The following is a 13,989-nucleotide window of genomic DNA, read 5'->3' on the forward strand; positions in this document are numbered from 1 at the left end:
ACCTCCGTCATACCTTACACTGCAAAATATTAACGACCTACATCATTATATGCCTTTGAGAATCTCTTTCATACAATAAACCATAGTCTAAAAACCATGGTCTATGAAAGACTTGATAAATATGAAAAATATCATCATATTCTAAAACTGGAAGCTCTATATTAATCAAGATACACAACTCAGATATAATAGAAACCTTCTACATAGAAAACTTGAAAGTATGTTACGACTGGTAGAAATCATATATGATTGCACATTTCCATATTGAAAAAAAGGGAATACACGTTATTGCTTCTCAATGTAATTCGTAGTCAGCGAACATATAAATAACTTGATGGTTCCTTGATATATCTACTACCCCCCCCCCCCCCCCCCCCCCCCATAATTCGCATGTAGCCTAGTTTCTAAGAAAAACATGAACATGAACAAGTGAATATACAACAAATGAAATTGCACGCAACCATTCTTAGCATACACAGTCAAACCTGTCAAGGGAAACAGGAAGACAGGCCACTGTAGACAAGTAACCTTTCTAGACAGGTTACGGTATTCAACACACAATTCCACTGTAGACAGGTGGCCGTAGTTTAGAGAGAGAGAGTTGACCACTACGGCAATTGATTCACAGAACTTAAACGTTTGTGCATAATTAATCATGGCATTCTCCGGAATATATTATTATTGTATTACCAATACAAGCACCTAGCACACTATAAATGTGTATCCCGAATAAACAATAAAAAAAACAAGATATATAATAATTCCACTTTGAAAATTCATTATTGCACAGTTTTCTTATTACTAGCACCTTGTATTCTACAAATCATTTGTTACCACCTCTTGAAATACATATGTCACTTTTGCAAGATATCTAAATATTGCACTCTGAACAATTCAATACTGCATAGATCGATTGATAGTAGAATACATTGTACAAGACATACATGAAAATAAATCATTTCAGAAGAACACACATACACAGTATTTAGCAGGTCAATTATCTACAGACAATTAAAAATTTCATGAATATTAACATTTTCATGAAAACAAAAAATAAGGTGAATTCTGTTCTCATACATGTATTTGGTCAGAACAGCTTTATGGGAACGTAACTGGGATTTCAACTGAGATCACATTTTAACTATTATCTCCAAGACATCACTTTTGAATGCAGTTTTTGAATTTTTTTTCTCTCATCATTTATTAGAAACAACATATCATAACAAAAACACAACAATGCTGCATAACCAAGGCATATCTGGTGTTGAGTCTATGGCCCAGAGTCTAGGTCTAGGTTTAGAGCCATTCCGTTATCCTCCGCGAATCCTCCTACGGGCTTCCCATTCTTATCCTTGATTCCGTTACTATCCGTAGGATTCACATCTTTGAGTTCTAGATTTTCGCTGGTAGGGTGGTCAGCTCCTCCGTAAGCTGGATTGATGTGAGACGGGGATTCCTGGAAATCATCCACCAATGCTTGACCATCCTCTACACCGTCTGTACGTTCTACAGAGATGAGAAAAGAGATATACAGTAGGCTTGCGGGTGCACCATGTGAGAGAGAGAGGGAGGATTGAGAAGTCCTCAAAAAAGGACTCCCGGTTATCTTTCTTGAGGGTGTGTAGTCGTGAAAAAGACTGTTGGTATAGTCTTGAAAAAGACTGTTGGTTATCTATAGCGCTCGGAGAAGATGAGTGGTGGGAGTGGCTCAACATTTTGAACAGGTTGACTATCCGTCGTCAGGAGTGATGAGAATAGAGAGGGAGGAGACAGTTAAGAGAGGATAACAAATACAGACAAACCTGCTTTAGTGACCACCTGTTTAGAAAGACCACCTGTCTACAAAGACCACATTTTTGTTTCCCTTGAAAATGGTTTCTCATTGAAATGTGTACTAAAGGAACCTGTACATGAAGACCACCTGCCTATAAGACCACTTTTCTTATCTCCCTTGGGTAATTTTTATAGACAGGTTTCACTGTATGATCAAGATGGTTTATCTTTACAGAGGAATCTAGCGGATACGTCACCGGACTGTGGATCACGTCGTTTGTCCTTCGTGTATTTGTCCTTGATACTGACATGAAGGAATCTTAAAATGGCTCCCTTTTACATAAAAAAGAGAAGTATCTAGGAGATTTGTTGGATTCAACAAATGATTGCATGTCTTCATCTGTTTATTACACAATCTATCCGCTCTTGTTGAGTCTATTTATGCACTTATCTTATTCAAGCTGATGGATGATAGAGAAATGTATACAGCCTCAACTCAAGCGCAGATAGATCATATAATGAACTCATTCACATGCATCTAACCTGCCTGGCGGAAACCAGCCATTCCCTTCAAACTGGGATAAGATTTGTATTGGATAGTAACCCCGGTAACTGCATTGCCAATTGACTCACTTCTGATTCCTGAAGGATCTGGTTTGCGTCTGCATGCGACGGCAAACACCACTACCAAGATGAGGAGGAACAAACCACCGGCCACGCCAGCTCCGATGTAGATCAACTTGAGATTGTCCTCAGAGAGACCGCTGAAGATGTTTCCAATGCCTAGGGGAGAAAGGTAATGTCAATGTGAAATGGAATAATGTCAAATTGATAAAGAAGTCAATAATTGTTTAAGGTCATCAGTAACCACTTAGAAAATGTTTGCTCAGTATCGTACATGTATAGTATTAACAAATAATGAAAAAACTCAACGTTCTTGTAAAATAAGAAATAAATGACATAAAGACATTTGTGAAATAAAAGAACATAAATAGGTTAAATAAAAGTGTTTATAGATGTTTAATAGCTGCCCCTCGGGGTTATAACAGGATGTAATGTCCCTGAGCCTATAGAAACAGTGATGCCTCTCATAGCAGTCAATATATCTATACAAACATTGCTAAGTAAAGAAAGTTTTTTTCTACTTTTTGTTGAAACTTTTGTTTAGATGTTGTAGACATCAGCTCCACTGGGAATATTTTACAAAAGGGTTCCACAGCCGAGAACGCCCTTTCACCACAAGCAAATCCTGTTCTTGGGAATTTGGGAAAACACTTTTTGTCTCGCTTTCAAGTTCTGGAATGTTAATGGCCATAATGTGGGTAGATCTGGGGGGTGTTTCACAAAGATTCTAAGTTGAACTTATCTTTAAGTTGGACTTAATAACTATGGAAAGCATCAATGAAAATATTTTGTGAATGTTATTTTAATGATTTAAAATGTTGATTTAAATCATTAATATTTTCTATTACCAACATGGCTTTCATGTTCTTCATGTGGAATTTATAACAAGTCTAAATTACTTGAATTTTTCGCTCTTGAATATATTGTATTAATGGCTCTCCATAATGTTTAAGTCTTTATGTTTGAGAAACACCCCCCTCTAATAGAGTAAATGAACATCTTACCCGCGTGGGAATCTGTGGCAAACACTTGTCTGGTGATGGTTCCCTGACCGAGCTTGTTGACAGCCCACATCTTGATCTCATACGTAGCATTGGACTTCAGACCTTTGATAGTGTGTGATCTCTGAAAGAAAGAAACAAAGAAAACAAGCCATGTCATTTTATTTGTCCATGTTTTGTTCCCCCAAGGATATGTAAGGGGGCGAGTGTGAAGTCAGTCCATATTCATACTCCAAACACATGAATAAATTTCAACCACAACTATCATCATCATTACCATGACTACCATGCACCAAGACATCAATTGACCTTTGTCACTCTCCACCTACGTTTACATGGGTTCCCATTTTGCTAGACATGCTAGAGCAGGCCTTCTCAACCGGCGGCGCGCGCGCCACTTGTGGCGCTTGCGGTCAGTCGGAGTGGCGCGCGACTGTTTCAACAACAAAACAAAAAACAGAAAGAAAGAAAGAAAATATATATTTTAGAATTAAATACTTAGCTAAATCAAGAAGTTGCAGTTGAATTTGAGCCCAAAATGCTTGCTTAACAAGCAGGAAGAAAGGGGGTATTCATCGTTTTTTAATTGTCATCATCATCACCACCACCATTGTCATCATCATCATCACCACCACCATTGTCATCATCATCACCACCACCATTGTCATCATCATCACCACCACCATTGTCATCATCATCATCACCACCACCATTGTCATCATCATCATCACCATCACCATTGTCATCATCATCACCACCACCATTGTCATCATCATCATCACCACCACCATTGTCATCATCATCATCACCATCACCACCATCATCATCATCACCACCACCATTGTCATCATCATCACCATCACCACCACCACAACCACTACCACCCTTCTCATCATCATTATGAGGCATATAAATGGCTACTTACCAAATGTGGAGATAGTTTATCTGCGGACCACTTTCCAGTCTTGGGTGATATCATTCTGTATTCATACTTGAAGCTCTTGACCGGGTAGCCACCGTTACCTACCACCCTCCAGTCCAAGGTCACTGATTGACCTGACTGCTTAATGTCCAGGTTCAACATGGGGGGCACAGCTAGGATCGATATAAGGAGAATGTCACAGGTCAAGTTGAGGTCAATTCCAAGCATTACAGAATGACATTTCCAGAGAATTTCCTATCTTGAAAAAAGAATATCTGCTACTATCGGAGGTACAGCTAGGAGGAAAATAAGGATAATGTACAGGGGAGTGTTTCACAAAGATTCGAAGTCGAACTTAACTCTAAGTTGGACTTAAAAATTATGGAGAGCCATTTGTAGATTTTTAATGAAATATATTCAAAAGCAAAAAATTCAAGTATTTTAGACTTTTCATAAATTCCACACCAAGAACATGAAATCTTCCATCATAAAAGAAAATATGAATGATTTGAATCAACATTTTATGCCTTTTCAAAGATATTTTTGAAGGTGCTAACGGCTTTCCATAATAGTTAATTCCAAATTGGAGATAAGTTCAAGTTTGAATCTTTGTAAAACACCCCCTGGAGAATGTCAAAGGTCAAGTTGAGGTAAATTCCAAGCATTACGGAATGACATTTCCAGAGAACTGCCTATCTTGAAAAAAGAATATCATAGATGTTTTAATAAAAAGATAGAAATTAATAATATGAGCTCCTTTCACAGGCCAAGTTGAGTTCTAATGATGACAAAAACATCCCAAATGTTAAAGTGTGCATCCTCCGTTTAAGCTTACCCTATCATATTTAAAGGAATTAGACAGATGTTATTTTCAAACACTTAATTCTGCCACTGTTTCTTATAACAATAATATAGACTTAGTATTTATTGAATATATTGGCCCCCTCTCGGGGTATGAGAGTATAACAGAAAGAAAATATATTTACAAGTATTACCAGACATTCTAAGTAAATACAACACACCTCTTAGCTGTTGAGAGGATGTAATTTGGATGAAGAATGTGAAATACAATGCCTCTCTCTAACTCTTACTACATGTTAAATCTACGTGTACAAGCTCCCTACAAATGGTGGACTTACAATTAACTTTGACTCTGACATCTTGCTTAGCTTCAGTGATGTTGTTACTAGCCACACACAGGTAATGCCCACTATCCCTCGCAAGCAGACGACGGAACTTGATCGTACCACCGGAGATCTGCACACATGTGGAAGCAACAGAAGCTATCAGTATATGAATCATCCCACGGGTTGGGGTGATTATTGTGACATACCTGGGGGGTGTTTCACAAAGATCCAAAGTTGAACTTAACTCTAAGTTGAACTTAACAATTATGGAAAGCTGTTAGCATCTATGAAAATATTTTGTAAAAGTTATTTCAAAAGGCATAACATTTGATTCAAACCATTCATATTATCTATTATCAAAGAGATTTCATGTTCTTGATGTGAAGTTCATAAAAAGTCTAAAATACTTGAATTTTCACTTTTAAATATATTTTATTTTAAGGCTACAAATGGCTCTCCATAATTTGTAAGTCCAACTTAGAGTTAAGTTTGACTTGGGATCTTTGTGAAACACCCCTCTGGGAAGTGAGAAACTATGTCTCCTATCAACTGTAACAATTTTTACTAAAATTGAGTTTTGCATAAAAACCATAGCCAACTATCTTCAGATCGAAGTACTCAAGCTTCATGGTGAATCAATATTATGGACCTATGCAAGGCTTAATGTAATTTTATATGAATATGATGTCTATGTAACGCTGATAAAAAGAGAAATGTGTACTAAGCAAGAAAAAAAAACCAGCAACGATTCTGGCAGGGCACTATATTGCATACAAATCTTCAACACATGATTTCATCTTCCATGTGTAGTAGAAGATCTCATACCAACGTTACATGGATATTGTCATATATTTTGCCCATACACTGAAAGTCTTTGTACATATGAAGAAAATAATCTCCTGCTACATAAATTTCAATTTCATAACGCTTAAACATCTTGGATGCAAAATCAAAGGTTGTTGAAGGAAATCTAAGCCTATGATACATGTATGTTAGTTTCAATGAAACACACATCAGTTTCCATGACAATTGAATTGTCTGCAATAAGCTCAGCTAAGAATGTAGCAAAAACTGTTTTAAAAAAAAGAGAAAAGGTTTACCATTCTATGTGAGTCATTGAGCGGATGAACTCCCCTGTATAGCCATTCAACAGTAGGGGGCGGGCTTCCCGTGGCTTTGCATTCTAGGACTAAAGGCTTGCCAGCATCACCCGTATACACATCGTTTAATCTGGGGTAGAGAGCCACCGGAACTGCAAAACAAAATATAAATAAATATCTGAATATCATTATTTCGGTAGGTATTAGTAATTTAAAAGACATAGGCCATACATGTATTTGCATTTCTTAACCCCAGTTTAAGTAATAAAATTGTCTGTCCCAGTTTTAAATTTCTTCATCGTCGTCGTCGTCGCCGTCGTCGTCGTCATCGTCGTCGTCATCATCATCATCATCATCATTATTAATATTATCATTAATTGAAATATAACTGACCTGCAAATAGAACTTGTGTCTCAGCTTGTATGACTTCAGGGTCAGCCGTTCCTTGTTCTGTTACTTTGCAGATGTAGGTTCCCAAGTCTTGCTGACTTACTTTCATTATGTGAAGAGTGCTGTTGACTATCATGTACTTACATCTAGGTAAACTGATTGGAAAATAACAATTTAATTCTAAACAATTCAAACAATTGTCATTTTGATTATGAAAATAATATTATCGTACATTATAAAATAACAATAACAAATATAAACTTAGATTCATTTCAATCTTGAAAACAAACTTCCTTGGACCAAGGAAATTGAACTTGTTATTAAAAAAAAAAAAAAATCGGCATTCGATAGAGAGCATTCTACTGGCTGAGAAGCTATTATGTGACACTCTACATTGTGCTTGGTGTCCAATATAACCTTTTTTGCACAGTAAAATGCATACAAAAGTTAATGAGACTGAGTATATCTCTTCCCTGTGTGTACTGTTTGTTTGCATTGTCTAAGCTGCGTGCATCTGACACAAAGGCAATCTGAATATTATATTAAGAAAAACACAATGAAGTCTTACTTTCTAAGTTGATCTGGAGTGCATTGTGATTGGATTGGAGTCCTGTCTTTAAACCATTCTATCCTCACACCGTAATCAGATCCACCGACATCACAAACAAGCTGCGTTGAGTTACCTTCCTCTACAGCTAACATGGGGGGCGCTCTTTCTATGAAGTATATACCTGCGATGCAATCAAAGCAAAACAGTATTATTATTTTGTATATTAAATATAGCTATTTAAAACTGGTTGTTTAAATATGACACCAAGAGAGGATTGCAAACATACATTTCTAACTTTAGTCTCTTCTGTAATTCTCTATCTTCTACTCTGTCTATAGATCTCTCACCCTCTCCCCCCTTCTCACCCTAATACATTTTTATTAAGCGCACTTTACTTATTGCTTACTCAAGGCGCTATATACAAAATACACAAAATACACAAATCTGAAATGTCGACTTGTTGAATTTGGGCCTTGTTGAATAATTCTAGATGTAAGCTATGATATGTCACATTCTCGAGAAACATAAATCCGGACCAATTACATTTCCGCACTCTTTAACGATTACAGAACTTGGTAAGGGGGTATGAATAATTCAGTTGTTAGCTGTATATCTTTGACAGACTTACCAAACACATCTAGTCTAGTAGTATTACTGTATTCATATCCTACATCATTGAATGCTTGGCATGTAAAGTTGCCTGCATCAGACTCAATGAGACTATCAATGGTCAGGATACCGTCCCAACCTTCGTTGAAATGAGTGTTACCAATACGAGGAATGGCCTAGGAGGGAATCAGAACACCAGAAAACATAATTATAATAATAGTTTATCATAACTGAATGCAACTACCGATCCGTTTGGTTCGATCAATTTACCTATTTATGTACTTTATGTAATATTCATATAATTTCTTTATTTCCTTAATCACTGAAACCTGCTACATTTTGATAAATATATAATTTACAAAGTTTAATAATAATTGTAATGGTAATGGTAATGGTAATGGTTTTATTAAAAATTCATTTGCAGCCAGATGGTTGAATGCAGAACTTTGTACATTGTAAAAACATAAATATGTATACAAACATAAAACGTATTAAGACATATCACGCAGTGAATAAATTAAAAAATCAGTGTACACATATATATATACAAATTAATACAATTCATAAAATTCACTTAACATTCTATTCCAAAATCATCATAGGGCTGGAGGGAAATATAGAAGAGAGGTAGGGAGGATAATAGTGCAGACAGCACGGGAGACCGAGGAAAAGTGTGAGATAGAGACAGACAGAGAGGGAGAGAAAGAGAGAAAGGGAGAGAGGGAGAGAGAACGAGAGACAAAGCGAGATATATATATATATATATATATATATATATATATATATATAGATATATATATATATATATATATAAGATAATGCTGAGGATGAGAGTGTATATCAGACATATCGAAAATAAGGTAAAAGTACAATTTCGACAGAGAGAATACTGGTTGTAAAAATTAATGAATTACATTTTACATTTTCATTAGTGAGTTATGGATAACATATATTGAAAATATCCAAGTCAGCAAAACAGCACAATCTACATAAATAGGGAATACAGCAAGTAAAGCATGAAAAGTAAATGATGAAATATTAAATTTGTATTATTATTATTATTTATCATATTTATGGCATATAATAAAAGGATAATGGTACCACACCTTACACTTTGAATACGGAGTACCATCCCCTAGTCTTTCATTCCTCTCCCCTGTATTCCTACACATGAACTTAAATATTTCATCTGCTTTAAAGCCCCACTGCACTCCTTGTAGCTACGTGCGCCCTCTATAAAGCAAACAATGCCTAAGCGGTACCTGTTGGTCTCCCATGATCCCCCTTTTCTTATGTTAATTGAGAGCTGATTTGATGAGATAACCACCTGTCAGCGACCATGCAGGGAGGTCTAATCCGTCCTGGCCAAACTAGTGCAGAGGGGCTTTAATTTTACTCTTCGTGTGGTAAACATATAGCCATCATTGTTTTCGTAATTTCTGACAATGAACGTACTCTTCCATTCCTGAACCAAGTAAACTTTGGCGGAGGGAACCCAGTGGCTGTGCACTCAAAGACAAGATCCATGCCTACATGAGCTGTTCTGACGGCAGGATGGACAGACGTGATTCTTGGTGGAGCTAGAGAGAAAAAGGATGCAAAAACAAAAACAAAGGACGATTGTTAATGAGTGTGCAAAACATTTCCTCTTATATCAAAATGGAAGTAGGAAATTATACCAAGTACCGTATTTGCTGACGATAAGGCCGCATCCCCCGACTTTGACATTTTGCAAAGGAGGAAAAAACAAACAAAGGAGAAAGAAAAAAATGGCCAAAACAAAATAATTGTAATTTTCTTGTGGAACACTATTTTTTCTACAAACTGATACCAAATCAGTATTCTTATAAAATTTAGAGAAAAAAAAAAACTTTACCTGAAAAATTATCGTAATTTAGCAAATCTTCATCAATTTTTAAGCTAGTGCTGTATCGCAGGCCGATTTGGTATCCTATTATATGTTCTTACCGTGCACAACAAGATCAAAGTTAGTGCTGACTTGCTGGTTGACATTGGTTGCTTCGCATTGATACATCCCATTATCACTAACGTTGAGGGAGTCTATGTCCAGTCTTGACCAGGAGACCCGCTCTGAATACATGTTGGTTATCACTGTATGTGATGAATTCATGATCTGCTCACTTTCCTATCAATTCAAATTGATAAAAGAGAGAGAGGAACATCTTCGTTATTTTAAGCAGAATATACTTACTAAATCTTGTTGATATTTCTTCATTCAAGAGAAGTAGAATACACAATAAACTGGAAAATATTAAATATATATATCCAATATGGTCAGAGAAAAAAAAGAAAACAAATAATGTGACAAAATAGTGACAGTATACATAAAGTCATAATTTACCAGGTCCATTGCTTAAAAGGGCAGATTCTCATGATTTTTACCAAATAATATATAAAATACATGACACAGGCTCGTAATCTGATGGATATTGTAATCTTACATATTATTCCTGAATAACATGCATACAATTGTGTCTACCGGTAAATAACTTTTGAGGCAACGCAAGGAAATACAAAGATACAATGACTGTAATGTATCCATCATTTATCTTAGGAGAAGAGAAGTTGAGATGGAAAGTACTAATATTCATGGAGTATTATCTGTGTGAAGAAACATCAAAATTGATTTTGATGTCTAGTGATTATCAAAGTAACTACAAAGATGTTTGTTTATGCCTTATTTTTACCTTAACAAAAAATCAAAGCACTGGAGAGGAACATCAGATAAAATGTCTATTTCCTCAAATATCCATTATATTTCTTTGATAAGGCTTTTTTTTAGATATCAGCCTATAACTTTATAAACCAATCCGGAAATGTTTTAAACATCAATGATTTCCTTCTTAAAAAAAAAACATACCATCTAATACCAAAAAAGGAAGTTTTTCAAAAACAACTTGATGATAAAATTGCTGAAAAGTGTCTAGAACACATTCGTAGTATGATGATAAATGCCTTGAAGATGATTTTCTTGCAGAGAAAACTATAAATACAAGAAGGCAAGATAATGTGCACATACGTACTTGTCTCTATAAATACATCTACATGTATGTCTTTCTCACTCTTGACTCATAAGCCAATCCCAAACCACTTCCTTCTATAAGATACTCCTGTTCAGATAATTTGATCATGTGATCAGACCTTAGTGTCAGGTGCTCTTGTGATGATTGATGCTAATGTCACTCTCAGAGCATGATGGGTACCTAGCAACAATTTATAACATAGAATCACAGATATAGGGGTAAAATTGAAAAAGTTTTTTTTAGGATAGGCTTACAGTTCAGGCAGGTGAGTTCAGGAAAAAAATATGATGACGATCAAATATGTATGGGTAGGGTAATAATCTGATTTTGTGTTAGGTTAGAGGTAGGCTCAGATTATGTATTTTTAAGAGATGTGAAATAAATTCATTTGAATTTTAATTATTATATTACATCAAAGGTTACTATGTTTTGGGTAAGGTTTGGCTCGTTAGTTAAAACACAGGACAGAAAATAGTCCATTTTTTAGGAAATACCATGAAAATATACATGAAGAAAAAAAAGAGTCAAAACCTATTTTTGTGTGGATGTGAAAAATGACCAGGGTTTGGACAATATTTTTGTACCAATATCAATCATCAACTTATCTGTCAGTAGCCATATGACACCACATAGACAAACAAAATCTGACTCATTGTCAATAAATAGTTCTGAAGGTCAATCGAAAGTTTATTATTTATTAGTTATATGTTTATATCATAAACAATACAATTAGAAAAAGTCCCAACACAATACCAAAAGCCATCTGTCAAAGAAAAATAAAAAATGAATTACTTATTTTTCTATTAATGTCACCAAGTTTGACATATAAGGCATAGATAGAAACAAAAATAGTATTTACTCCAGCTGTGCTGAATAGAAACCAGGCTTCCAATAATCCCATCAGACTAGACGTAGTCACTTACTATCACACTGAGCAGATCACAGATAAAAGACCTTGACTATCAGGTGATTTCCCAGATTCACCGGTCTAGCCTAGCATCCAGACTGTGCTATCATTTTCTCTCCATTGCCACTTAAAGCAGTTTCCATTGTCAGTTATTTGAACCAAAGAATCCATACAGTAATATGAAAGTGATTAGCGGTTACATTATAGTTCCCTATCAGCATATATAGTACTTAATAAAAATTTGCTTTCATTGAAATAGGGACAAATATATGACAATACATAATAGAGTAAATCTTTTAAGTATTAGTCTAGGTAGTAAGTAGGTTCTAAAAGTGAAAATACATGTAAATTTATGACTAAGATTCATTCAAACTTGTGATCATTGAAAAAGGAAGCAGACTTGAGGAGTTTTTCTGATATTCTTTTGAACCCAGCTTGAATGAGTCATCAGTAAAACCCAAACTACATGCAACCCATTTATACGCTGACAGGTACTACTTCCCCCTTAAATGAGGTTCCTAATTTAGTGGATAGTGGATACATAGTTCTATTGTTTCAGCTTTATTGATGACTCATTCAAACTTGGTTGAAAAGAAAATCAGAAAAACTCCTCTGGAAGTCTGGAAGGGAGGTCAAGTCTTTAGGAAGGTTCAGGAAACCCTTGCTGTGCTTCAGCGTTATCTCAGAATAGGGCAAACACAAAATGACTCTTTCCTGTCTCATTTAGAGACTGCACCTTGTTCAGTGCTTTCATGATTGGCAAGACGGAACCCTCTAAAATATCTCTACGGCAACTTCTATACTGTTGTATGATACATAGATGAGAGGGAATGATTGCAATCCGAACAACTGACATACATTTAAAAAAACATTCCAAACTCTTGACTGTTTTTAAGTACATGTATATTAATGCGGGACTGCGCTACTTGTAGCTACTTGCGCCCTCTATTTAAAAAGCAAACAATACCTAAGCCTAATGCTAGCTAGAATGGATAATGGCGCCATATAAATCTCACGTATTATTATTGTTATTATCAAGCGGTACCTGTTGGTCCCCCATGGTCCCCTTTTTCTTTTGTTAATTTAGAGCTGATTCGATGAGATAACCACCTGTGGATGACCACGCAGGTAGTTCTAATCCATCCTGGCCACATTAGTGCAGATAGGCTTTAAATACATTGAAATAGGGGTACCTTGTTGTTCTCACGATGGGAAAGACTGGAACAGGATATCTCTCAGGTGACTAATTACAAATTGACATGTTCCCTACAGAGAGGAGTGGATGATTGCAAGACAAACTGCTATACTTTGAAAATTAACAAATAATCATTTTGAAGTATTGACTGCATGCTCTTGAAGTTCTTTTTACATTTAAAGGCCCACTGCACTACTGGTAGCTACTTGCGCCCTCTATATAACAAACGATGCCTAATCGGTGACCATTAGTCCCCCATGATCCTCTTTTTCTTAAGTTAACTGAGAGTTGAGTTGATGAGATAACCACCTATCCAGTGACCTTGCAGAGCGGTTTAATCCCTCCTGTAAACTATGGCAGATAAGGTTTAAGGGGTTGCATCTTGTTGCTTCATGATGGACAGAATGGAAAGATATATGACCAGGGGGGTGTTTCACAAAGATTTTAAGTCGAACTTAACTTTAAGTTGGACTTAAACATTATGGAGAGCCATTTGTAGACTTAAAATAAATTATATTCAAAAGCAAAAATTCAAGTATTTTAGAAGTTTCATAAATTCCACATCAAGAACATGATCTCCTTGATGACAGAAAATATGAATGATTTGAATCAACATTTTATGCCTTTTAAAATAACTTTTACAAAATATTTTCAAAGATGCTAACAGCTTTCCGTAATTGTTAAGTTCAACTTAGAGATAATTTTAACATAGGATCTTTGTGAACCCCCCCCCCCCAGAACCACCAT

General features: G+C 35.7%; 1 protein-coding gene across 1 annotated transcript in view; it reads right to left on the reverse strand.

The window, feature by feature from the left end:
• Positions 1–377: 377 nt before the first annotated feature.
• LOC100892689 (hemicentin-1) overlaps positions 378–13,989 on the reverse strand; it is a 31,383-nt gene continuing 17,771 nt past the window's right edge. Inside the window, exons 7-17 of the mRNA XM_030996637.1 lie at positions 10,065–10,242; positions 9,552–9,676; positions 8,116–8,272; positions 7,506–7,668; positions 6,941–7,092; positions 6,548–6,699; positions 5,460–5,577; positions 4,324–4,493; positions 3,402–3,522; positions 2,407–2,556; positions 378–1,506 (exon numbers count right to left, since the gene is read on the reverse strand). Coding sequence (XP_030852497.1) covers positions 1,271–1,506; positions 2,407–2,556; positions 3,402–3,522; positions 4,324–4,493; positions 5,460–5,577; positions 6,548–6,699; positions 6,941–7,092; positions 7,506–7,668; positions 8,116–8,272; positions 9,552–9,676; positions 10,065–10,242 — 1,722 coding nt within the window. The 3' untranslated portion in view covers positions 378–1,270. The remainder of the gene's footprint in view (positions 1,507–2,406; positions 2,557–3,401; positions 3,523–4,323; positions 4,494–5,459; positions 5,578–6,547; positions 6,700–6,940; positions 7,093–7,505; positions 7,669–8,115; positions 8,273–9,551; positions 9,677–10,064; positions 10,243–13,989) is intronic.

This window comes from Strongylocentrotus purpuratus, unplaced genomic scaffold (genome assembly GCF_000002235.5).
Source record: "Strongylocentrotus purpuratus isolate Spur 01 unplaced genomic scaffold, Spur_5.0 spur5_contig_856, whole genome shotgun sequence".
NCBI lineage: Eukaryota > Metazoa > Echinodermata > Echinoidea > Camarodonta > Strongylocentrotidae > Strongylocentrotus > Strongylocentrotus purpuratus.